This window comes from Lissotriton helveticus, chromosome 8 (genome assembly GCF_964261635.1).
Source record: "Lissotriton helveticus chromosome 8, aLisHel1.1, whole genome shotgun sequence".
Taxonomy (NCBI): Eukaryota; Metazoa; Chordata; class Amphibia; order Caudata; family Salamandridae; genus Lissotriton; species Lissotriton helveticus.
Genome location: NC_136069.1, coordinates 770,230,177 through 770,256,078, shown reverse-complemented (window position 1 = coordinate 770,256,078; position 25,902 = coordinate 770,230,177). Strand labels below are relative to the sequence as shown.

The 25,902-nt window shown below is 44.7% G+C and overlaps 1 protein-coding gene across 1 annotated transcript in view; it reads left to right on the top strand.

Moving 5' to 3' along the window:
• The window catches only part of ABCC4 (ATP binding cassette subfamily C member 4 (PEL blood group)), a 1,754,849-nt gene extending 1,729,432 nt beyond the window's left edge, over positions 1-25,417 (top strand). Inside the window, exon 31 of the mRNA XM_078657605.1 lies at positions 24,472-25,417. Within this exon, the coding sequence (XP_078513731.1) occupies positions 24,472-24,579 (108 nt within the window). The 3' untranslated portion in view covers positions 24,580-25,417. The remainder of the gene's footprint in view (positions 1-24,471) is intronic.
• The last annotated feature ends 485 nt before the right edge of the window (positions 25,418-25,902 follow it).

The window sequence follows — 25,902 nt, the reverse complement described above, 5'->3', positions numbered from 1 at the left end:
AAAATGAGAAACCCTTGTGCTGACGCCAGCTTTTCCCCATCCTCTTTGTGGACGTCCCTTTTTAATTTATCTCCATGTCCCTGATCCGGTGAAGGGGTTTGCTTATCAGCATAATGTGCTTATCAGCATAATGTCGCAATCACTAGTATCAGTCTGAGTTATCAGAACCTGGTTCAGTCAGAGGGGTCATGTCATCCTGCTCATTCATAGACAAAATCAGGGATTGTAGCAACTGAGGTAATGTTCGTGTAGTTACTCAGAAACTAGGGGCCTCATTTATGAAAAGTGACGCATCGCTGCGGGAAAACAGCGATGCGTCACTTTTCACTGCGCCCTACTTGCGACACCAATGATGCGTCATATTTACAGTATGTCGCATCATGGTGCAAGGAGTTACAGATACGTCAGTATTTCTTACGTATCTGTATTGCGCAAAAGTGACGCATTGCTGGAGTGTGTCACAAAAGTGACGCAACTCCAGCAATGTGTCCTTTCACATGGGGCAAGCCCCATGTGAAAGGGCTTGCGTCAGTCTTACGCCTACTGTGAGGCAGGTGCAAGATTCTGACGCATTTGAGTCCTAGAAGTGGCGCAGTGAAATCTCATAGATTTCACTGCGTCACTTCCATGACCCTTTCTTGCGTCAAAGCGCCCCCCTTGCATACATTATACCTTGTGCAGGTATAATGTGGCACAGGGGTTTACAAAGTGACCCATCTAGGTAGATGCGTCACTTTGTAAATATGGTGCAGCAAGGCACATTTTTTACGCTGCTGGTGCGTCACAAAAAGTGACGCACCAGCGGCGTAAAAGTGACGCAAGGCCTCATAAATGTGGCCCCAGAGGTTTACCCTCAAAGGTTTAGGGTTAGCAACGTATCTCACTACATGCATCATTTAAACCTATGCTTATTTGATGGTGTTTTATTGATACACATGTCGATAATTGAATTGCTTACATAGAGTACACATGCAGTTGTATACACTTGATAATGTAGGTAAGTCAAAGAAACAAAGTGCACTTTGGCCACGAGTCCGGCCATAAGACCTGAGCAGTAAGCTTGCGCACGGGCACGGCCAAGGAAAAGTCCGAAAAGTAATACTTGAAGTTTCAAAATAATCCCTAAATGGGGAAGGCTTACCTCTTTTGAAAAGTAACAAATGTGCATTATATTTATTACAGTTGCACAGGTAAACTCCAGAACGCCACGTTTAATCAGGCGTCTGACTAAGGAACATAGGGGTCAGGGCCGCTGGAATTATGCAATAGTGGAGGACTAAATTATGTGGTGGGGTTGATTAAATTATGTAGCAAGAAAGGGTAAATTATGTGGCGCAATGCGGAACATTTTGTGGCAGTTTTACATCTTTTTTGTTATTTTTACACATGTTAACTTAGTCTGGGCAAAGATTTCACCTCATTAGTATCAGTGTGTTATCTAAATACATAAATCGGCATCGCAAGGTGACCAATTAGCTTTTGCAAAGGCTCTATCCCTGCACGGTAACACAAATGGTATTTTTTTGTTTTTTTTCAGTAAATTTGATTCATTTGACCCACAAACAATTACTTTGTTCAAATCTGCATATTATGCAGCAGATAACGGATTATGTGGCAAGTGAGAGGAATACATAATTATCGAAAAACACTTGGGCAAAAATGGTAAATGGTGTGCTTCTGTTTTGTGAATTACCAACAGCCTTGTAGGGTTTAGTCCTCTGTTGGAGTAGACCAACATTTGTGTTGCTTGTTGTTGGCCACTTTGTTGTCACTCCAGCTTACATTTTTACATCATTATGTAATAAATGTATATCTAATATAGGTATCTGTAGTGTGCATTAAAACACGAGGCGTACGCTTGCATTCATAAGTCGCACTTCCACAGTTTTTTTTGCCATATTATTGTGCTGCTGTTTTACACTTAAGTACAGATGGAGAAGATAGCTATGCACCCTTTTTCAACAAAATTGTGATGAACACAGAGCATGGACTAATCACCAATCTGGTCTCGATTGTAAGTGAGAAAGAAATAGGTGCAGATATTCTGGATGGCTGGAATTTCTGGTAGAGTCTGTATTTCTTCACATATTTCCCTCTTTTGCAAGTTTAGCCTCACAGAATGGGTAGTAAGTGTGTGGACCCATATTCCCAATTGCATGGGTTTCAACGCTCACGTTCACTACCTACCCTGAGCCCTCATCATATAGCTGTGATAAAACTGCCCCATTCCATGTTGTGAGGCATCTGTTTGAACAATGAATTCCCTGGAAAAGTAAGGGGCTTTGAGCACAGGGACTGGGCACATGGCCTTCTTTAGGGAATCAAATGCTTTTTGCATGCCTCTGTCTAAATCACATTTCTGGGCTGCTTCTTCAAAGTCTGCTCTGTCAAGGGGGCAACAATGGTGCCATATTCCTTGACAAACCTCCTGTAGTACCCTGTGAGGACTAAGAAGGCTATCAACTCAATTCGGATTTTGTGGACTTCCCAGACTGTAATAGTCTATATCGTGACCTGGAGGGGCTGCACCTTACCCCTGCCCACCAGGTGTCGTAAGTACACCAAAGATCCCTCCCCTATCTGGCACTCACTGGCCTTGATAGTCAGGCCTGCCTCTTATGGGCCTGAGGCACTTCCTGCAGGTGAAAAAAATGGTCGTTCCAGCATCTACTGAAGACAATTATGTCATCCAAATAAGCAGCACTGAAGGCCTCCACGCCAGCTACAATTTAGTGCATCAGTCTCTGGAGGGTGGCTGGGGCATTCTTTAATCTGAAGGCCATTACCTGGAATTGGTAGCATCTCTTTGGAGTGGAGAAGGCTGACCTTGCCTTGGCTCCATCAGTTAAGGAAATCTGCTGGTACCCTGAAGTAAGGTGAAGTAAGGTCAAAAGTACTTGGGAACTGGGCAGCCCCTAATCGATCAATCAGCTCATTAGCCTGTTAGGGAAGGGACGAGCATCAGTGTTGGTGACTGAATTGATCCCCTGTAATCTACACATAACCTGAATTCAGGTGTAGTGCCCGGTGGGGCAGTTTGTGGTACTAGCACCACAGGGTTGGACCAAGGGCTACTGGAGGGTTCAATCACCCACAACTTCAGCATCTTAGAAACCACATCTTTGATGCTGGCTCACACTTTGTCAGACAGCATGTAAGTTTTATTCTTGACTGGGAGGCTTTCCCCTGTGTTGACATCAGGGGTACACAGGTGAGTAGCCCTAGGAGTAAGGGAAAACAGAGAGGAGAAGTGACTGAGCAACTGGCGACAGTTCCTTTGCTGTTCTGAAGTCAGGGTAGAGGAGAGGTTTACACCTTCCACTGACCTATCTTTCTCCTTTTCTGGCTAAGAGGTCAAGCAGAGGTTCACTCTCCTCTTCCTCCCCCTCATCTGCCACCAGCAACATGGTAACCTCAGACCTCTCTGTGTTGTTTGAGATGGTTGATATGGAGTACCCTGTGGGGGTGCCTGGTGTCTTGAGGTCCACCAGGTAGGTGACCTCCTCTCAACTATCTCATAGGGCCCTGTCCCATGGTCTTGGAGGGCCCTAGGCTCTATGTGGCTCCATCATCTACACTTTCCGCCCAGGCTGTAATTCCACAGGGGTAGCCGTTTGGTCATACCACAGATTCATCACCTCCTGGCTGGCCTCTAAATTGTCTTCCACACCTTGATTATCCAGCTCCTGAAGGCCAGCATGTAGCTAACTACATCCTCACCAGACTGAAAGGTCCTCTTACTGGATGACCATACAGAAGCTCAAAGGAGCTAAATCCAACTCCCTACTATGGTACCTCTCTGTAAGCAAAGAGAAGGTGGCAAGGAAAAAGGATGTCTCACTTACGCCTCAGGGACTCAGGGAGCCCCCTGAACATCAAACCGATCAGAGTGGCCCATCGGGAGACACCCGTACCTTGGAGTAAGTGTGACCATAGAACAGTGTCCCCAATCTGTCTCCAAGTTAGGATCATCATTGATGAAACTCAGGTACGCAGACAGTGTGTGTCTACAAAAAGGGCAAGTGTAGCCATTTTTGAGTCCCCTACCAGATAGTGATTAAACTAGGAGGGAACATTACTTGAACTTTTTTTAAGGATCTGTATCCTGATGAATGCCAATGACCCGACTGGGCAGTAATCTAGAACAAAAACATGTTGATACAGCAGACAGGCTAATGGTGTTGTTACTTTGCCATATACCCATTCCACCAATTTTCTTTTAATCCTGTTAAGTGGGATCCACAATAAAGGACTCGGATACCCACTTAGACAGTTTTAGATTGTTTTCTCTGCAATAGGGATCCCTATCCATTGAATACTTTCTTTTCTATTTTCTATTTTTCTTTGCACTCCTCCCTGGACATTGGTCTGCGCCAGGGAGTCATAGCGGCCATATGATGAAGCATGCCACTCATTTGGTGGGTAAGGGCAGTATTAAACAGGAACAGGGGTGGGAGCACACAGCTTTACCTCCCAGCAAGGTTCGCCCCTGGAATTGTGGTAAATGCAGTTTCAGTTACTTGCTTGCTTCAAGAGTGTTCAAGTGTTTCGCCACAGTTGGCGCAGATAGTGCTGATCTCTAGGCACGTGTTTCTGGTTCTTTAACCATCATCAGTAGAGATTACAGTCTTTCAAATTTGGGGGTTGCTGAGTAGGCTGCCAACATCTTTCTCAGGTCAGGTACCTCTCACAGGCATGCGGGTGCTTCATCCACGAGCTCGTCAGCTCAATGACTCACGGGAGTACTGTTAAACAGGAACAGGGGTGGGAGCACATGGCTTCACCTCCCAGCAAGGTTCGCCCCTGGCATTGTGGTAAATGCAGTTTCAGTTACTTGCTTGCTTCAAGAGTGTTCGAGTGTTTCGCCACAGGTGGCGCAGATAGTGCTGATCTCTAGACACGTGTTTCTGGTTCTTTAACCGTCATCAGTAGAGATTACAGTCTTTCAAATTTGGGGTTTGCTGAGTATGCTGCCAACATCTTTCTCAGGTCAGGTACCTCTCACAGGTATGCGGGTGCTTCATCCACGAGCTCGTCAGCTCAATGACTCACAGGAGTACTACCTGACCTGAGAAAGATGTTGGCAGCCTACTCAGCAAACCCCAAATTTGAAAGACTGTAATCTCTACTGATGACGGTTAAAGACCCAAAAACACGTGTCTAGAGATCAGCACTATCTGCGCCAACTGTGGCAAAACACTCGAACACTCTTGAAGTAAGCAAGAAACTGAAACTGCATTTACCACAATGCCAGGGGCGAACCTTGCTGGGAGGTGAAGCGGTGTACTCCCACCCTTGTTCCGGTAAGGGCAGTATTAACAACCCTTTGGGATTCCCAATTCGGTTCTCTACCCTCAGAGGTACCTCTGACACAACACGTTCTCGCCTCCTTCTTAGGGTGCGGTGATTGCTAGTGCTTTATCCTTTCTCCTGTTACTTTTAAATCAAGGTGGGACCTTGTGGCCCACTCCCTAGTGGGTAATAGACTCCTTTATTCATCACCCTATAGGACACGTCCTTCTCATTGAGTGAGTAGTATAAGTTGTCAGTAGAACGAGGGAAAGCTTAATCTCTCATCCTTTCTTTGTTGTGGATTAAGCCCCCTGAACATGCCTTTGAGGGTCTTGTTGAATTTTCCAACAAGTCCATTAGTGTGTGGATGGTAGGGGGTGGAGAAGTTGTAAGTAACTCCACACTTCTTCCACATTGACTGCATATAAGAAGACATAAAGTTGGTGCACCTGTTAGAAATCATTTCCTTGAGTAAACTCACTCTGTTAAAAAATCCCCATTATGGCCTTAGCCACTGCAGGTGCAGTTGCAGTCCTCATAGGTATGGCCTATGGGTATCTTGTGGCACGGTCCACCAGTACCTGGATAAACCTATTGCCAGGGCTGTTTTGGAATCCATAGGTCCTACAATGTCGATGCCCAACCTTTCAAAAGGGGTGCCAATGACAAGCAAGGGATTAAGGAGGGCTTTCAACTTCTGCATTGTCTTCCAGCAGGCCTGGCAGGTCAAGCTAGTCCAACAGAATGCATCTAAGGAAATCTTCTCCGGTGCCAGTAAAAGTTAGGGACAATCCTGGCAAAGGTCTTGTCCTGCCCCACTCTTCCTGCCAGGGGTATTTCACGAGCTAGCTCCAGTAGGAAGCCCCTGTAGCATTGGGTGGCCACTAGGCCACATGTTGCCCCATGTACAGTTGCTTTAGACAAACTCTAAAGAAGGTTATCCTACCAGTAAATGTTGTGATTCCCAGAGGCATCACCTGCTTCCTGGATATCAGCCTGTTGCCTCATGCCCTTCAGGGTTGGGCACTCCTCTGTGCTTTGCAGTACTTGTCCCCAGTGGGTACCCCTTCTGCTTACAACTCGGTAAGTTCAGGCAAGTCACCAAAGAAGGAGCTGTCCTCCTCAATGCGATCTGGGGCGGCCTCCTCTGGTGCCCCATCCACCTCAGCTAGGAGACAGTCAGGGGCTAGTTTCCCATGCCCCTTGCACTTCCCTCTACTGGCAGCTGTCTGGGCCATTCTTCTAAGCTCCAGACCAGCCATGGGCCTGGTGGTAGCACATATCCACTCAGGCAACCCTAACATCTCTTGGTGTGCCTTATGCTCCACTTACTTCCAGGTAGTGTGCTCAAGGCCATTTCCTAACGTACAGTTCACAGGTATGACAGGGCTCACAGCAACTTTCAGAAGAGTTGATACCACCACACCCCACTCAAAAGGAACAAGGATAGTCACCCTACCTGTTCTCAGCAACCATAACCTGGTGGAATTCATTGGGTCTAACTTGCTCAGGGGCCACCAGCTGACTCCTTACCATTGTCATACTGGTTCCTGTGTCCCTCAGAGCCTTAACACCTTGTGCATTGATGGTAACTCATTGCCTTTACTTTGCAGCATTGGAAAACACATGGGTTTTATGAACCATCACACTGTCACCCATGAACACTATGGTAACCTCACTGAGTTCCCCCTACCTACTGGGACAAACTCTCCCCAAGCATTATACTTGCCACCCCTGGTGTCTTTCCTTCAGTAGAAGGAGGTGCTCTTTTTGGGCACTTGGGATCCCCCTTGTAGTGCCCATATGCTAAACACTCATAGCATTTGGCAGATTTTGGCAGACTTTTGTCAAGGAAGCTCTTTTTCTGGCAGCCAGATTCGGAATGGGACCCTTTCTCCTGTGAATTATTTTGGGGGCCTTTTTGTTATCTCCCCCCTCTTTCTTCTGTTGGGAACCCTGACCACTCTTTTGAGAGTCCCCCCCCCCATATACCTGCTTGGACACTCTGGTGTTGAGCCAGATGTTGGCCTCCTTAGCAAGCTTCCTGGGGTCAGTCATAGAGTTACTTAACTTAGTTAATGCACGCCATGTAGCAGCAGTGGGCAAGCCAAGCAAGGCTTGAGCCTGGCTCAGTCTCAATGTCCAGCTCTGGCTTGGTCCTTGTCTCATGGAGACTGCTGAGCCGAAAGAGAGATGATCCAATAAACCCAGTCACTGCTCTTTTTCCTCCCCAATAGAGTTTTAAAAGAAAAAAGCCCACTAAATGCAAGACACTAGGGGCTAGATGTAGGTAAAGCATATTTACCGACCCTTAAATACCGAATTTTACCGATTCGGTATTTAAAAGTCGGTAAATATGAAGGGGGGAGATGTAGGGAAATCCAGATGTTTATTTACCGAATCGGTAAAAGTCGGTATTTACCGATTCGGTAAATACCGACCTGTAATGCTCCATTCATTCCTATGGGCTTTGAAGCCCATAGGAATGAATGGGGCATTACAGGTCGGTATTTACCGATCGGTAAATACAGATTTTTGGCAAGGGTGCAGGGGGTGTCACTTTGACACCCTCTAGCACCCCCAAAAAAGGTTCGGGGGCCATATGGCAGGCATACCTGCCCTAAGGGCAGGTCTGCCTGTCATATGGCACAGGTGTGCATGCGCACATTTGCATGCACACCTGAATCGGTATTTCACCATCAAATTGAATTTGATGGTAAAATACCGATTTCTAAGGCCTTGTGGGACTCATAAGAGTCCCACCTACATATCGATTTTACAGATTCTGTAAATATACCGGTCAGTAAATTTACCGACCGGTATATTTACAGATTCTGTAAAATTACCTATCGGTAAATTTACAGAACGGTAAATTTACCGATTCTGCCCCCTACATCTCAAATGCCTTTTACCGGTCGGTAACGGCCGAATTCGGCCGTTACCGACCGGTAAAAGCCTACCTACATCTGGCCCTAGATTGCATGATATCTAAAAAGATGTATTTGTCTGTGTGTTTGTTTGTCTGTATCTGCACTGCAATTTGCACATTCTCAATGGAGACCTGTAATTGTGAGCAATCTCTGTGCAATGTAAGACTTGTATTTGATTATGTAATCAATGTCATTGTTGTAGTTAGGTGCTAATCCTTACCCTCTTTTCTGTTTTTAAACGCAGGGGAAATAGTAACATTGACATACAATTGACATGCCTTCCCTTACTCTTAACTTTGGGCTGTTTTTAAGAATGACATTTTGATGTGTTATACATGTATCGTGACAGATTACATTAAATCATAATACATGTATTTATTAAACAATGTGTACTAATTCAGGTAATGAAATAAATAAAAAAGCATTGTATTTGTTGGTAAAGAAAGGGAGATGTTAATCCAATGGCTGAATGACACAGTGTTTACCAGGAAAACTAGTTGCAAACCTGCCTTTCCCTCTTGATCAAGCTGTGTGATGCTAGGCAAGTAATTTCGTAGCTATGCCACAAACTGGCCATTTATTTCATCAATAAAGTCACCTTAATCTAAAACAACATTGCTCAAAACCCCGCACTGAACTTTTTTCTGTAGACGCAAGCTTTTCTTTATGGAGCCGCATTCATACTTTTGTCCTGATGAACATTTCACTTCCAATGGCCAGACACTTTCTGCATTTTTCACTATATCTGTACAAAGACATTGAGCTTTTCACGACAAAATGCAAAATGCATGTTAGGCTCACTGACATTTAGATTGCATGAAACTAACCATATACCAATCACTCTTCCATTTTAGAGTGCCACCTTGCTTCTCAACTCTCATCATATCTAGGGGACAACTCTATCCTAGAAGATGCCCAAACTGCCTTCTGTCCCAACAGAAGCACCAAAATAGCACTGACAGCTTTGATAGACGAGCTCTCTATAGCTGCTGACCAGAGTTACAACAGTTTGTTGATACTTCTAGATGTGACAACTGCTTTAAATACAGATGATCCCAGCATTTTGATAAAAGGGCTTCTGCTTTGTCCCATTGTGAACAGTACCTCTGTGCACAAGTAGGTGGTATCATTCAGCTCTGTGTGGCGTCGTCTGTGCCGGAATTGGAGTGCATGGTGCCCTTCGAGGCGCCACTCCAGCAGACTGACACCAGTTATTTATTTTCCGCTCAGTAGCCGCAATTTTTGACTGACTTTTTTTTACTTTTGCCAAAGTCTTTTTTTTAAATTTCAAAATAATCTTTATTCACTTTCAATATACAACAACAAAGGCAAAGAAGAACACACAGAAGACAGAGTAAGACTAAAATAAAGAGAAGGGAACTAATAAGGTGTGATTCTTACAATGATATACATAGGTGGACCGTGGATAATCCGTTGTAATAGTTTGTGTGTTGGTATATAGATTTAATGGGAAGAAGGAAAAAAAGCAATAATACAGCAATTATGAAAGTATATTTCACACAGCATTTGCATATTTAAATTGAAAAATTCGGAAAATAAGAAGAGTATTGCCTTATGAAGAGGGACCAGTGGAAATTGAAAGCAGTGAGGTTAATTATCTTGTTTGAGACATGTGTCTCGCTCGCAGGGATGCAAGTAAAATACAGTCATATTGGCTTTGTAGCATACATCATTGGCCACTGGTTCATTTAGTGGAACCATGTTGTCAGCACCCCTGATGTGTGATATCCAGTTTAACCATGCCGTAAACAAGGCTTTGTAGGTGGATTTCCAGTTAGAGGTAATCGTTTTAACTGCGGATGTCAATAGGAGGTCAAATAGAAGGGCATTTAATATTGGGGTCAGGAAAGCCCTTGATGAGAAATGATAATTTCTTTTTGGGGCTAATATTAAGAAGCTTGGAGGTAAAGGAAAAGACATTGCCGCCCAGAGTTTTCTCCTGGTCTGGCGGTCCTGCGGCAGCTGGCCAACGGCAGTGCCTTTTAAAGGCTTGCATGTGAGCCTTCACAAGGCAGCGTCATAGAACCACCACAGCGCGAAATGAAAGATTAGGTGTGCAAGGTCCCATTCTTTTTCCTTACAGTTACAGCAATTTCTAGGATTTTCAGAGTGTGTAGTCGGGAAGGTGTCCGAGTAGGCTTTGTGAAATAGCTAATATTTAGCTTGCGAAAGTGCCAGTGATATTTTGTGAGGTTACTGATTTCCAAATAGCACTCCATTCTGGTTCAGACGTGAGGATAGAAGAATAGGTGTCCCAGTTTGTCATTACTTTCCTGTTTGCCCGTGATGTTTTGGGTTGCAATAATTGGTCAAATTAGGAAACGTTGTGGCCACCTTGTGAAGATTATATATTAAAAATGGGAGAGTTGCATTGATAGTTGGATTTGGTTATCACGGTCTTAATTTTGAGAAAATCATAGACTTTCCTGTCTTCTAAATGATATTGTGATTGTAGATTCAAAAAGGTTACCAGGAAGGTACTGGAGACTCTTTGTTTGGGTAGTATATACCTTTGTTGATCCATGTGTTCTAGTGTAGGGTTTGGCCTTTGTATGTGATGTTCAAGTTGAGCCAAAGAGAGGCTAGATTGGAAAGCTTAATACAGGAAGGTAAAGTCTTATCAATGGATAGTAGTTCAATTCTAGTATTTTTTAATATAGATTTAGACCTGGTGAGATGATTACAGGTGGAGGTCAGTAGTGTTGTAGAATTTAGGTTGTCCAAGATGACTTTTCCAACTTCCAGCCAGGCGGGTATGTATTTATCAGGTGTGGAGAGCCAATGTGTGCCCTGTTTAGCAAGAAAGGAGGTCTGATAGCTTTTAAAGTTGGCTATTCTTTCTCTTTTACCTTGCCAAATACAATTTGTGATACATTTATCTAAATTACGGCGCACATCCAATGAAAGTAATAGTAAATAGTGAGAGTAAAGTTCGATAGAGTTTCTTGGACCTTTCTCGAAGATTTAGTTAGAACCTTCAACTTAGGTGATGAATTTATAAAAATGAGCATGACACTATACAGTTATCCAAATGCCAGTATCTCTACTAATCGCTCCCTGTCCCAACCATTCAAACTAGAAAAAGGTACTAGGCAAGGCTGTCCCCTTTCCCCATCCCTCTTTCTGTTTGATCTCGAACCTCTCCTCCTAAATATTAAAAGCAACCCTAATATTACAGGAATCAGCTTCCATGGGAAGGTAGTAAAGTTGTCTGCTTAAGCAGATGACATTTTAATTGTCATGGCAAGCCCAGCTCATCTATACATGCCCTCATGGAAACAATAGAGCAGTACTCAAAAGTCTCAGGGTATAAATTAACAAAGACAAATCAGATGTATTACGAAATTCAGGTTTGACCTGTCAACCCCAATACATAAAATATTTAGGCATCAAATTCAGACCTGACCTAATTGACACTATAAAACACAATGAAAAGCTCACCCTTAAGAAAACAGACATTCAAATTCATCCTCTGGTGGGGCCGCATTGAGACTATAAAAATGATGACTACCCCAATAATTAATTACTTGATCAGCATGTTGCATAAATATTTTTTGAGAGATCTTCACCTGGTATGGCAGGGATGTCCACTACGAAGCCCAGCGGCACCTATCATCAACAGATGTTAGTGATGGACCTGCATCTTGTTAGACTTTAGTGCTTGGAGTGCTACCACGATGCGAAGACCTGTGCAGATTACTGCTCCATGCACCCCAAGGGCATGAGGGAGTTGTCGCTCAAGCTTCTTGCCACTTGATGTGTGATGCCACGATGGTATCGATCGCAGATGAGAGACAGGTCCCGGGATCCGTTACGGAGCTAAAGATCCTCATCGCAAACAAAGTCGTCCAGGTGTTTCGGTAAGTCCTGCAAGAACAAGATGAACGAGAAGTCAAAGAGGTCTTCTACTTCACCCCATCCGCCATGTTCTTCAAACAAGACAGGGGAGCATTGTCATTCAAGGCCAGGTCCTGCGGTTCTGAGGCTGGCTCTGCGCCTTCCTAAGTTTCTGGATGCTGGTTGGACCCTTGCCCAACTTTGAGAGTAATATGAGGCCATGCACCTCATATTTGGGTGACTCGTCTTTGCCGGTGTGCCTTTGTGCCCGGCCGGTTTGGGAGGTGCCCCTATTGGGTCCCCGCCAGTAGGTCCTCCTCTTGAGCAAGTCCGGCCCCTTTGATCCACAGATGGTTCCTGACTAGTGCTGGTCATACCACCTTAACCTTCCCAAGCACCGGTCCTGATATCAATGCTCCCAACACCACAAGCATCTTCCTTATTCTGATCCCCGACTCTGAGATGGAGCCGGAGCGCTGTCATCCAACATGGACTCCTGTGCTGACTAGAGCCATGCCCTCCAACTCAGACCTGAGCCCTATTCATTTTGGCTCAGACTTTGGGAGGATTGGAAGGGTTCTCTGGACCCTGAAGGATACCGGCCCCTATATCCCAACATGGACTGGTGTGAGGACTTGGCGGAGGCCAGTGGACTGGTCACTTCCCCAGATACTGGTATGTTTTCTACCCCTTTTGTAGCTACGGAGGAGGTAGCATTATTTGCATGGTGGTGAGAAGGGTGGCTGAGGTCCTGGACCTTTGCCTCCCCTCAGGTGCTTCAGCCAGGAGTGTCCCCCTTAGAACCTCTTCTCCCATTTAATGAAGTCCTCACAGACATCCTGCTTGGGACTTAGTCCAAGGCCAGCACAGGTACTCCTGTGAACATGACAATTGGCCACCCCCATCTCCCTGCCCCAGGGGACCCAAACTTGCTGAAGCAACAACCTACCTTGGTTGTCCAAGCCTCTACTTCCAGTGTACAAATCCTGGTGCATTCCTTACCACCCTACTGGATAGGGAATCCAAGAGGGTGGACACTGTAGGCAAGAAAAGGTTTTCTTCAGCCAGCCTCGCGCTGCGGTCCATGAAGACCATGTGCATGCTGTTACAACCATTGTCTATGCAATTCGGTTGCACAGGTGCTGCCCATGGTTCTGGAGAAGGCCTGGGCCATAATTTTCCAAGCTGTTGCTGATGGGAGAGACGCATCTAAGTTCATGATCAGATGTGGAGTGGATATCACCAATTTGCTAGGTGGAGTGGTTTACTCGACGGAGCCACTCATGGCTGAGAACAACTGGCTTTTCAGGGATGTCCAAGCATTGGTAATGGACATGCCCTTTGACAGCTCCCGTCTCTTTGAGGACAAGGCGGACTCAGCGCTGAAGGGCATCAAGGGCAGCAGTGCTACAGCCAGGTCCTTGGGCCTTTCCATGGCCCCTTACAAAACCCAGTCTGCATTTCGCTCCTTTTGTGACCATCGAAGGGGCCACAACAGTATGCAAGCTTCCCAGCCTCTGTGTGACTGAGGACGCGGTACCCACAGGCCCTTTGGGTCAGGAATGCCAGAGGAAGGGCAAGTCCACCACCCCATTGGAGGCAGCTGCAGCCTCAAAGCCTCTTTATTTTACCCTCTTACCATTATGGGCACCCAGTGAGAGGGAGGATACACCATCACCTGCTCCACTGAAGGACTATAACATCAGATCGATGGGTTCTCCAAACTTTCTGAAGGGGCTACTCTCTCCCCTTCATTACTATCCCTCCACCCATGCCCCCTTCTTGTGACATGCTGATGGAGGGCCATCTTATCTTGGTCTGCCTGGAAATTATGGCTGTCTTGTCCAAGGGAGCTTTAGAGAGGGGCCAGTGCCAAAAATAGGGAGTGCTTGCTATTCCTGCTATTTACTGGTGCCCAAGGAGGACGGAGGTCTTCGTCCTATCTTAGACCAGTGCCATCTCAATTTCTTCCTCGAGAAGGAGAAGTTCCATGCTTGCGCTCGCTCAGGTCTTCTCTGCTGGTCCCGGGAGCCTGGATGCTAGCGTTGAACTTGCTGGACAAATATTTGCACACTCTTGTCCTGCCTGCCCACAGGCATTATCTGAGGGTCATGGTGGGCCACAAGCACTTTCAGTTTTACGGTCTCTCTTTTGGCTTTACCAGCACCCCTCAGGTGTTCACCAAGATGATGGTGGTGGTTGCTGCTTATCTAAGGAGCGCAGAGGTGCCAGTCTTGCCCTATCTCGATAACTGGCTGTTAAAGGCGGGTTCCCCGCAAGCGGTCGTCTCCCACCTCCAGACTATGGCAGACTTCCTGTATTCGCTGGGGTTCACTATCTGCGTGCCAATGTCACACCGGACTCCCTTTCAGATACTCCTTTTCATCAGAACTGTTCTGGACACGGTGGAGTTTCTGGCCTATCCTCCTGGACAGTGAGTCCAGGGTATTCGAGCTATGATACCATGTTTCAGCTTCTATCCTGGATTTCGGTGAGACTGACTTTGAGGCTGCTGGGACTCATGATGACCACTTGCATCCTGCTTGTGAGACATGCCCGCTGGCATATGCGGGCTCTGAAATGGACCTGATTTTCCATTATGCTCTGCATCAGGAGAATTTCTCTGACATGGCTCCGATCTTTTAAGGAACTGCAAAAGATCATCAGTGGTGGTCAAAGATCTGCAATAGGTTTCAGCAACAGACCCCTCTATCTTCCCTAACCAGATCTCACAGTGTTGACAGATGCATCACTCCTAGGATGGGGCGGCCTTCTGGGAGAGGTAGAGATCAGAGGTCTCTGGTCTCTGGTGAAATCCTGACTCTACATCAACCTTCTGGAGGTCCGGGTGATCTGGCTGCCATTAAAAACCTTTCTGGACAACACTACCACCATGTGGTACTCCAATAAACAGGGCAGGGTGGGGTCTTGGACCCTTTGTCAAGAGACCCTGCACCACTGGACATGGCTGGAATGTCAGGGCATATCCCTTGGGGTTCAACACCTGGCGGGCTCTCTGAACACTAGGGCAGTCAAACTCAGCCAAAGCTGCCTAGCAAATCACGAATGGCATCTCCATCTGGACGTGGTGCAAGGTCTCGTTCCAGCAGTGTGGGGAGCCTTGGTTAGGCCACAGCCAAAAATAGGCAGTGTCAGCAGTAACGTACCCTGGTGTTTCCAAGACAGCTCTCGCTTGGAGACACTTTTCATCTTTAGTGGAGCTCAGGCCTTCTGAATGTCTTTCCACCCATTCCACTCCTGCCCAGAGTTCTCAAGAAGATCAGGAACAATTTGGCCCAAGTCATCCTTGTGGCTACGGACGGAGCTCAGAGAGTTTAGTATCCTGAGCCGTTGAGCATGGCCATCAGTTTGCCAATCAGAATGGCCATTTGGGAGGATCTTCTGTCGCAGCAGTGGCAAGATTCTCCACCTAAATTTGTCAATGGTGCACCTTGTTACGTGAAGATTGAGCGGCAGCAGTTAACAGCTTTCTACCTTCCGCGGGAATTCTGCAATGTTATCTTGGCAGCCAGGCACCCCTCCATCCTGTCATTGGGGCAAGTTTGTGTTATACTATGCAGAGAAATAGGTTGACCCTTTTTCTACTCCCCGCTCGCAGGTCACTCTCTTTATCCTTTCCTTTGCCCTACAGGGCTCTGCTCTGGGCACCTTAAAGGGCTATCAATCTGCCATCTCTGCCTTTCTGAGGGTGCCTTATCAGTCATCCCTCTTTAAATCCTCTGGTGTAAATTGGTTCACAAAAGGTTTCCAACTTGGCCCCTCATCATTCCTCAGTGAGACGTTAACCTAATCTTAACCTTTCTGACAGGCGCTCCCTTTGAGCCATTGCACAATTGTCCTCCCAGGCTCCTTACGATCAAGAAGGCCTTCCCGGAAACAATAACATCTGCCTGGAGGGTCAATGAGCTTCAGGCTTTGTCATCCAAGCCTCCCTACCTGAACATTTACTCTGGCAAGCTGGTTCTTCGCCCACTAGAGCCCCGTGTTTCTTGTAGGCCAGTCTATCACATTCCTTATTTTTTACACTCTGCCACATCCCTCCCAGGGAGAGGAGCGATGATTTCACCGCCTGAACACAAAAAGAGCATTATCATTTTATCTTGACTGCACAAAAGAGTTCCTAGTGGACAACCTACCTTTCGTGCAGTATGTCAGAGCATAGAAGGAAATGGCTGTGCAGAAACAGCCCACCTCCTGATGGGTCAAGGTTCACATTAAAATCTGCTATGCACTGCACAAGAAGCACCCCTCTGAGAGCTTGAATGCTCATTCCGTCAGAGCCAAGGCTGCAACCACTGCATTGGCATGCAGAGTCCCAGGCATCTGCCAGGCAGCAACACACCTCTATCAACGTGTTCACAAAACACTACTGTCTGGACAATCAGGACTGTCGGGATGGGCACTTTGCCTGTTCTGTCCTCCAGGACTTTTTTTTTTTTTATGTTTAGTATTTATTGCCCAGCCTTACTGAGTTCAGGCGAAACCCTTTCTTTTTTTTTATTTTTATTTTTATTTTTTTTATTGAGCATGATCTGTAGTATTCAATCAAACATTTTCTTTACAAAAAAATAAGTTCTTAATGAAACGATAATACAACAGGAAGGTTACTAGAAGAAAAGAAAAAAAACAACATTACAACCCAATATATATATACAGCCGATATAAGAAAAATATAAAACGAAAATTTATACAGTTTATACAATTTACCTCATCATCTCATATCAGTCCCTCTCTTATCAGGGGGAAGATCTTACATTGAAGTACCAGTCGGAAATTTGGGCCCAGATCTGGGTGCCCTGAGTTCTAGCTTTTCTACCTCTTGTGCTATATATAGCTATCTCCTGTTTGTATGTGGCAAGAAATCGACTAAGCCACATCTGAAAAGTGGGTACGTTGGAATCTTTCCATCGGGCCGCCAGAATAATACGAAAGACGGCAGTACCCAGGAAGACAATCCTCTGTTCCTCTAAACTATAACCTAAGGATTCGTCATGGCCTAGAAGATATAGGGTAGCGGAGGATCTAAGATTCCGCCCAAAAACGTGAGCCCAAAATCCTGCAATCATTGTCTGTAGATTGTCTAGTTTTGGACATTCAGCAAACATGTGTATTAAATTTGCTTGCCCCTGTCTACATCTTGGGCAGCAATCGTCTACCCGCAGTCCCCAAGTGAAGAGTTTAAACGGAGTAAAATAAAGATTGTAAATAGTTTTATAGTATTGTGCTTTAAGGCTAGGAGCTAAAAATAATGTTGTGTAAAGGGTTAGCGAATAGTCAATATCCACATCTGGGTTTCCGAGTTTTAGTGCCCAAGACCGTTCAACACGATCTAGATCATCATTGGAGGATTTAGAGAGTATGTCATATAAGGTACCTATCCTGGTAGCTCATTTCTCAATTATAGAGAAAAAATAAAAGCTATCTAAGTTAATATTAAGTTTAGAGTTACGGACATTGGTAAAGACTTGAAAATATTTTAAATAATCTGTGGATGGGATGTCAAATCTCCGCTGTAACCCCTCGAAAGATGGAAAAACGTTCTGTCCCAAAAAATCCCCCAGTGTATATATGCCTAAATTCTCCCATCTCCTAGAGACATTATCATTTAAACATGAAGATATGATCTTACTATGCCATAGAGAGGTGTATCTATCTAGTTTGGGTATGCCTAGTTGTTTAGAGGCAAATTTGCAAATTTTCCACGAGTCTCCAATCACCTTAAATTTGGTCTTTTTATAATATGACTCTTCGAGTTGTTTCAAAAATAGCCCTTGACATCTAACACCTAATCCAAGTTCAAATATAGATGGAATATAAAAGTCTATGTTGGTGGATTGGAAGGTTTAACTTTAAAGAGCGGGCCCATTTGTTGTAATAGTGTCGCCCAAAGATAAAATGTCAAGTTCGGGATGCCCAGGCCACCTCTATGTAGGGGGAGAGTTAGTGATGGTAATGGTCTCCTTATTTTACCATAATTCCATATAAATTTAGATATTGTAGAATCGAAAATTTTAATAGTACTGGCGTCGGCCATCAATGGAATTTGGCCGAAATAAATAGAGTACTCTAGGAAATATGCTCATTTTAATATAATTCGCTCTCCCTATTATTGACAGATGTAGATTATCTACTCTCTTAAGATCAGTTTTTACTAACTTGATCAAAGGATCATAATTAAGCCGATTAATCTCTTTCACCTCAGGAGATATATTTACACAGAGAGGTTGCGTTTTTAACTTTATAGGGACTGTCGTATATGATATTATTTGTGTAAAGAACCATGGTTTTGTCCCTGTTAAGTGAGTAGCCAGAGTAAGATCCAAAAGCCTGGGTTATTTGTTCTATTTCTGCTACTGCATCAGCCGGGTTGGTTGTGAGCACGGAAATATCGTCGGTGTATGCCAGTATTTTAGTAGAATATGAACCCACCTTAACCGGTTGTATTTGAGGGAAATTAAGAAGCTTTAAGACTAAAGGATTAATTACTAGAGCAAATAATATCGGGGAGCAAGGACAGCCCTGCCTAGTGCCTCTTTGTACCTCAACAAACCCTGACTCACAGCCATCAATGGATAATTTAGCCCTAGGACTGATATACAGGGCTTTTACGGCTTTAATAAAGCCTGGGCCAAAGTTGTTAAATTCAATAATGTCCCATAGGAACCGCCAAGATACTCGATCGAATGCCTTTTCGGCATCGAGTAAGATCATCGACATCTCTCCCCCCGTGGCGCCCATGATCGCAAATAGGGCGATGACTCTGCGGGTATGATCAGTCGTACCCCTCCCAGGGATAAAGCCATGCTGCCACGGGGATACGAGATGCTCGATGACCCCCCTCAGCCGATTTGCAAGTATCTTGGCGTATAACTTTGAGTCAGAGTTTATGAGGGAAATAGGTCTATATGAAGATGGGAGCTGGGGGGGTTTCCCCTTTTTTGGGAATATCGCTATATTAGTGTGTTTCCAAGACTCTGGAGAAGCTGAGTGATATTGTACCCCCAAAAACAGGTCTAATAAGTAGGGTAATATCTGTTTGCCCAACAGCTTATATAGCTCTAAAGGGATCTTGTCGGGACCGGCCGCCTTCCCATTAGCTTGGTCCGACAGTGCAATCTCTAGCTCTGCAATTGTAATTTCTTTCTCCAGATCTTCTCTACCTGCTCTATCAATTATTCTAGATAACTCTGGTTCGGGCAACCACTCATTGAGAAAGATTTTTGTGTCTCTGGTAGGTAGATGTTCATTTTCATTTTGATAAAGTTTTTGGTAATATTTTTGAAACACACATACAATATCTTGAGTGGAAGTGTACTGCTGACCCTCATATTCGATATTCTTTATTTTATTGTATGTTTGTTTTTGTCTAGTTTTAAGAGCTAATTGCCTCCCTACATTTTCCCCTGCTTCATAAATTCTGTTCCTATTGGCTTGATATATTTCCGCCGCTTTTTGAGTTAACGAGCTATTAATTTCTGTTTTTAAAATCAGTAGTTTTTGCAGTGTATCAGAGGTTGATACTCCTTGCTGTATTTGATTAACATGTAGTGTTTCCAGGTTAATGAGTTCTGCATTAAGTTGTTTGTCAATACTATCTTGAGTTTTCTTACGATTAGCTACAAATGCTATGGTCTCCCCCCTCATTGCTGCCTTAAAACAGTCCCATACAGTAAATCTGGGTGCGCTATATTGATTACAGTCGAAGAAAGATTGGGCCCATGATGTGATATGACTTATATAATCTGGGTTACCAAGAAGCTTGCGGTCAAATGACCATTGGATATTAGATATTTTAAAACTATCCAATTCAAAAATTAACGTAAGCGCATTATGGTCAGAGATGGTTTTGGGGGATTTAATTATGTCTATTAGGGCCGTCTTATGTAATGATGTCATAATATAGTCTAGTCGTACATACTTATTGTGGGGATAAGAATAATACGTGAAGCCGTTATCGTTCTGCTTCAACGTGTCCCAAGTATCCAATAAATCATGACTGTCCATCAAATGGGATGCTGCCCTGTAAACTTTAGGTTTACGGCCGCTATAATTCTGTGGGAGTCTATTGTTTACTAACTTTCCTATATTTAGGTTAAAATCCCCACACAAAATGAGTGGACCAGACCAAGAGGCCAGTTCTAATTCAAGTTTGATAAGAAGTTGTGGGTCGTCCAAATTAGAACCATAAAGCGAACAGATGGTAATATCCGACTCTAGTTGAACCACAACCCACCTACCATGTTTATCAACAAGTCGGCGTCTAGGGCTCCCCAAACCGGGTTTTACCAAAATAGCGACTCCCCGTACTTTAGATGTTTGAGATGTTGATGCAATCAGATTATATCCAGGAATTTTTAGTAAATTTTTATCATTCTCAGCTATATGGGTCTCCTGAATGCAAAGGATGTCGACAGGATCCTGATGTAATAATTGAAAAAGTTGGGCCCTTTTTCTTCCATCATTAATACCAGCAACATTCCAACATCGCAATTTTACTCTCCCCATTCAAGACTATTCCCCATTATACCGGTACCGTCTAGACAGTAAAATTTGCACCAACACCAACCAATTTTAAATTCGACATTTAAATTAATATTCCACTCCCAGTTCTGGTTAATCAGAGTAGATGATATGTAACTCCAGTTACTTAGAAAATTTAAAGAAACCAATAAGCCTTTAAAGCTTCTTATACTGTAGATCAAGCTCATTTTTTCAATTTTTCCCCCCATTTCCCCGTCCCCCTCCCCTCCCCCTCCCTCCAGGCCCCTGCAACCCACCCCCCACCCTCCCCCACCCGCAAAGTGAGGCAAATAGACTCTATAAGAGTCTTTAGTGATGGAGAGACACTCCCAAACCAGACCTAGGCTGATAATATACTTAGAGAAAACATCCGGAAAAAAAAATAAGGAGAATATAAAGAGGCAGAAAGAGGCGAATTGACCTAACGTGTCCATATAAAGTCTGAATAATGTCTAACACGCTCTCTTTTCTCCTCTCACTACTCTCCAGTCCAATATCCGAGTTCCTTGTCTTCTCCATTTCTCAACCAGTAGCCACTAAAGAATCATCTATGCTGGTTTTTATCACTAATAAGCCATTAGGTGAGACTGTCTAGGAATTCTTTGGCTTTTATTTCAGAAGTGAAAAATTTGGTCTGACCATTGTATAGAACTTTCAATTTGGCTGGGTTGTTAAGGTAGACTTGTGCTTTCTTCTCCATGAAGGGTTTAATAAGTTGCCGCAGACGCCACCGTAGCATGGCAGAAGTCAGGTCTCACAAAGTAGGAGATAGAATCCCTAGTCCGTCGAGCTTCTGGCCTGGCTCTATCTGAAATAGCTTGTCGGAGAAGAAAGTTCCCAAAAAATACCAGGACTGCTCGTGGATAATTTCCCTGCTTCTTGGTGGGTTTTAAGGTAAATGGGGTTCTATGCACCCGTTGCACCTAGAGTTCCCAGTTCCATGAAGAGAGCTCAGGAAGTGTGTCTTTAAAGAGTTGGATGATGAAGGCTCGGATATCAGTACCTTCGATATTTTCAGGTATTCCAAGGACGTGCAGGTTATTACGTCGGAGGCGATTTTCCATATCTTCGAGCTTCCATCTGACATCACTTAGTTCTGCCTCATGTAATTCGACTTGTTCCTGTGTGGCTGTAGCTTCTGCCTCATTTATGACTATACGGTCTTCTATTTCTGTCATTCTGGTGTTGAAGGTATTGACTGATCTTGATAATTTACGCACTACACCCTGTACCTTGTGTAGAGCTAATTGCGCCTTACGTCCATCCCTTGATGTTTCCTCTCGATGGGAAGCGATAGCCTGGAGGACTGTATCCATCACCGTAGAGAGCGTAGCATCCTGTTGATGTGAAGAGCACTGTTGTATCGGATGCGAGCCGGTGGCATGTTGTTGAGGACCGAGTGCCATAGAGGGGGAGTAGTCCCATGTCAATCCCTGGGTCCTTTTCTTCTGTATGGCTGCTCTTTTATTTTCCCTGGATTCTGCAGTTCTCACCTCTTGGTCACTCCCCATTTCAGAGTCAGTGTTAGTTTCAATATCAAGCTCAGAGTCATCTGACCATCTTGCATCTTCTATCCCTTCTGATATTGAATAAAAATCAGAAGGATCCCTGTCAGTATCAGTGGGATCAAGGGTTATCTCATCTCCATCGGGCTTCTTACTGCCATCAGGGACCCCCAGCAAGTCCCCCAGATTTTTTGAGATATCTCTCGCCTCTAATGTCCCCAAATCACTCCCTGGAACATTACATATGGCTTGGTTGAGCTCATATTGCGGCGTTTGACCATCCTGCTCAGCCACAATCACTGGGGTATTACAGACCATTGGTGTAGCTTCGACTAATGTTACTGGTGCTAGCGCTGGTAAGGCTACCGATGCGGTCTGTGTCTGTGTCAGTGATGTTGATAAGGCTGTCGAGACAGTAGAGAGAACAGGAGTATCACACGAGGAAAGATTCTCCATACCTTGTATTCCAGCGTTAGGGCCTACCCCAGCATTGGAGTGTAGTATTCCTGCCACCGCAGCCATGGATTCCTTGGATATCGTAGGGGTTTTTTCTACATTTGTAGAGGTAATTGCATTAATGTCCGTTATTTCTATACCCCCGATTTCACCATTCTGGATTAGCCCACTTGATGTCGCTATAGACCCTGGAATAGCACTCTGGATATTCAAAGTTGATGGTAGATCTGCCGGTATCTGTATTGAGGAGACCGGGGCCAGGGCCGGAGCAGAAGCAGGAGTGGGAGTGGGAGTCTTCCGGAGCAGCTCAATTACTGAGAGACCAGCTACGGGCGTATTAGGCTGTTGTCTAGAGCCCTTTGCCGGTTTACCAATTACAGTGTCGGAATCAGCAAAATCACCGCTCCCTTCCAGTCGTACGCCGCCTCGCTTCGCCACCAGCTCTCTATCGCGGAGCTTCGCTGCTCTGGTCTTGGCTGCGGCAGCAGCTATCGTAGCGGCGTTTTTCGGCGCGATGTCACAGGGGTTACTCCGTGAAGACAGAGCTGCGTCAGAGAGCCGAGTCAGTTGATTTAGCTCTGAGAGTTTATCTTGCTTCTTTTGCGCAGCTGCTTCTGCGGTCTGGATACGGGCAATTAATCTCAGCACAAGTACCCCTATCAGTGAAGTGCAAAATGAAAAACGAAGTTGTAAAGCACTTGGATCCGGTGCAACCATCAAGTGCTGACCCTCCACTCTGCTCCCAGACATCACTCCGAAGTCACCATCTAGGATAAAAAAGCAACAGCGAGGAAAGGGGTGAGTCCTTTTACATCCTTTATTTAGTTAGTTGAACGAGACATCTTCGTTTCTTGCTGTAACTTTGTCGTTTTCAAAGCGCTGGTTTGGGAGCTGCCTCACAGCGGTCTAACACGCCGCCGCCATCTTGCCTCGATCACCCCTCCAGGACTTTTTGGTGTGAAATTGTTTCGCAGACCCACCTCGGAGGAGGTGTTGCTTTGGTAAATATTCTAAGCTGAGGAATCTGCAGCTAAAAGTCTCTATCAAATAAACAAGTTACTTAATTTCGATAACGCCTTATCTGGTAGAGAATCTGTCTAGCTGCAGATTCTGTACCAACCACTCCCCGCTCTGCAAACAGATTTTTAGGGACATGGCTGTTCCTCTTTCAAGTCCCCAGCTTTCCACGCTAATGGCCAGTGTTCTTCGTGGCTCTGTGCACCTAGCGTGGAAATTCGTGAAAAGAAAATGTCAGTGTGCATGGATGGCACCTATATCGCCACCCAGCACGTCACTTCCGGCGCAGAGCCAAACCATGCCCCCTGCCGGTGGGTGGGGTACTGCTCATGGAAAATTTCCAGATTGAGTCTGATGCCTGGGGATAATTCTAAGGTAAGGAATCTGCGACTAGATAGAGTATCTACCAGTTTAGGTGTTACCAAAGGTAAGTAATTTGTTCTTCACTTACATATAAAATAAAGTTTGATGATTTGGCACTGGATTTTGCTATAGGAACTGAGCTAGACCCTTCTCAACTCGGCTCATCCAATGAATTTACTGGTTGGATCACCTTTACCATGTAAGCAGCATATTTTGATTGAAAGTGGGCAGTGACCCCTTCTACTTCCGCGCATGTACACAGAAGACTGGAGTCATGTTACACCCCCACAAGCAGCTAGCACCTGGGCAAGATACAACTTTTTTGTGGTGTAGTTCCATTTACATTCAGAAAAACAGCTTTATGAGAAATTGGTGAAATAGCCGTTGCTTGAAGGTGTTTCAAATAAAGTTGGCGTACTGCCGAAGGCATTCTAGCGTGCTCTGATTATGTGATCAAGCTTGCAGATTAATGTTTCTTGCCTAATAACCACTTTACGTTATTCTTCTAGGCACATAACAAGAAAAACGCCGCAGACATTGTTCCAAATGGACAGATTCTCACAGAACATGCAGAATCTACACCGACGCCCTTCATCGTGTTCGAGACGGCGCTGTGAATCCAAATGGACATCGATGGTTTCTAAAAAAAAAAAAAAAAGTTTTTTTTTAAATATGCAAACCTAAAAGTGCCTGCACTAATCACATGATTCAGGAACATGCTGCTCCCCCTTACAGTACCCACTATTTCAGGAACAATCTGCTCCCCCTTACAATACCCACTATTTTGAATTTGCACGTAATGTTTGTACATTACTCATGTTTTTTTTAAACCCGTGCAATATTTTTTCTGTGTTTGTCTCCAGATTCCCTGGTTTGATATACAACATTGCAAGGCTTCAGACTTGACATGTTGGCGTCTTTGAAGCCTGGATGGATTTGTGTTTTGTCACTTGCAGATCTGTTAATCAGCTCACAAATGTTTTATTTATGGCGACAGTGCACAGGTCAACTGCTCGCATTTACACTGACAATGCAAACCAAAAGCAGTCTCTGCCTCATTTCTGCCCTTGTCATCAAATTGATCATGCTGGGGGGGCCAGAGCAACAAATCACGCAGTTTGACTGGCCCAGCAGCTTACCAGGTAGCAGACCTGCTAACACGGATCTTCTGCTTTCAATGTCTGCTCTTATTTTTTTAAATCTTGTCGTGAACCAGCAGGGATGAAAAAAACTGTAAAAAAAAAAAAAGGTGCTACTTGGTTGGTCCAATGACTGCCCTTTCTGTTTTTCTCTACCAGGTCGTACTCAGAAATGTGCCTTGAAGTTTCACTACTTATCAATCACAATTTGTAACCGAGATCCCCAACTGGGGACAAGAATGCTGGACTTCGTTGTGTTGAATGTGTGCACGCATTCTTGGGAAACCAAATTAAGTATTATTTAAAAAAATAAAAATAATGTGTGCACAACCACATGAAGCTGGCAGGGAGAACTTACAGCCTTGGAGAGTGGTTCTCATTTTATCTCATGTAATCAAGCAGAGGAAATGGTTTGTATTTCCTCATCAGCTTCATTGCTCAGAGGGTTCTGCACAAGAATTGATCAGGGCATCAATCATCTTCTTTAGGTGAATGGAAGAAGAACTCATTGAGCTTTTTGAAAAACTGGCAAGTGTTGTGTGCATGGGGTTGTGGAAGAGGTCAGGTGTTCTGACCTGCTGTAGGGAAACATCCCTTACAACGCGCTGTTTACACCGCGCGACCTTTACGACGCAGCCATTACAACGCAAGTCATTACCATGACTTGCGCTGGATGGCTCTCTTGCTAAATGAATAGTTTGATTTTCTATTCCAACACCTTCCCTACTGTTACATGGGCTGGAGTTCAAATAGAAAATTAAATTAATCCTCAATCCAGCGCCCTCCAACGCAAGTTGTTGT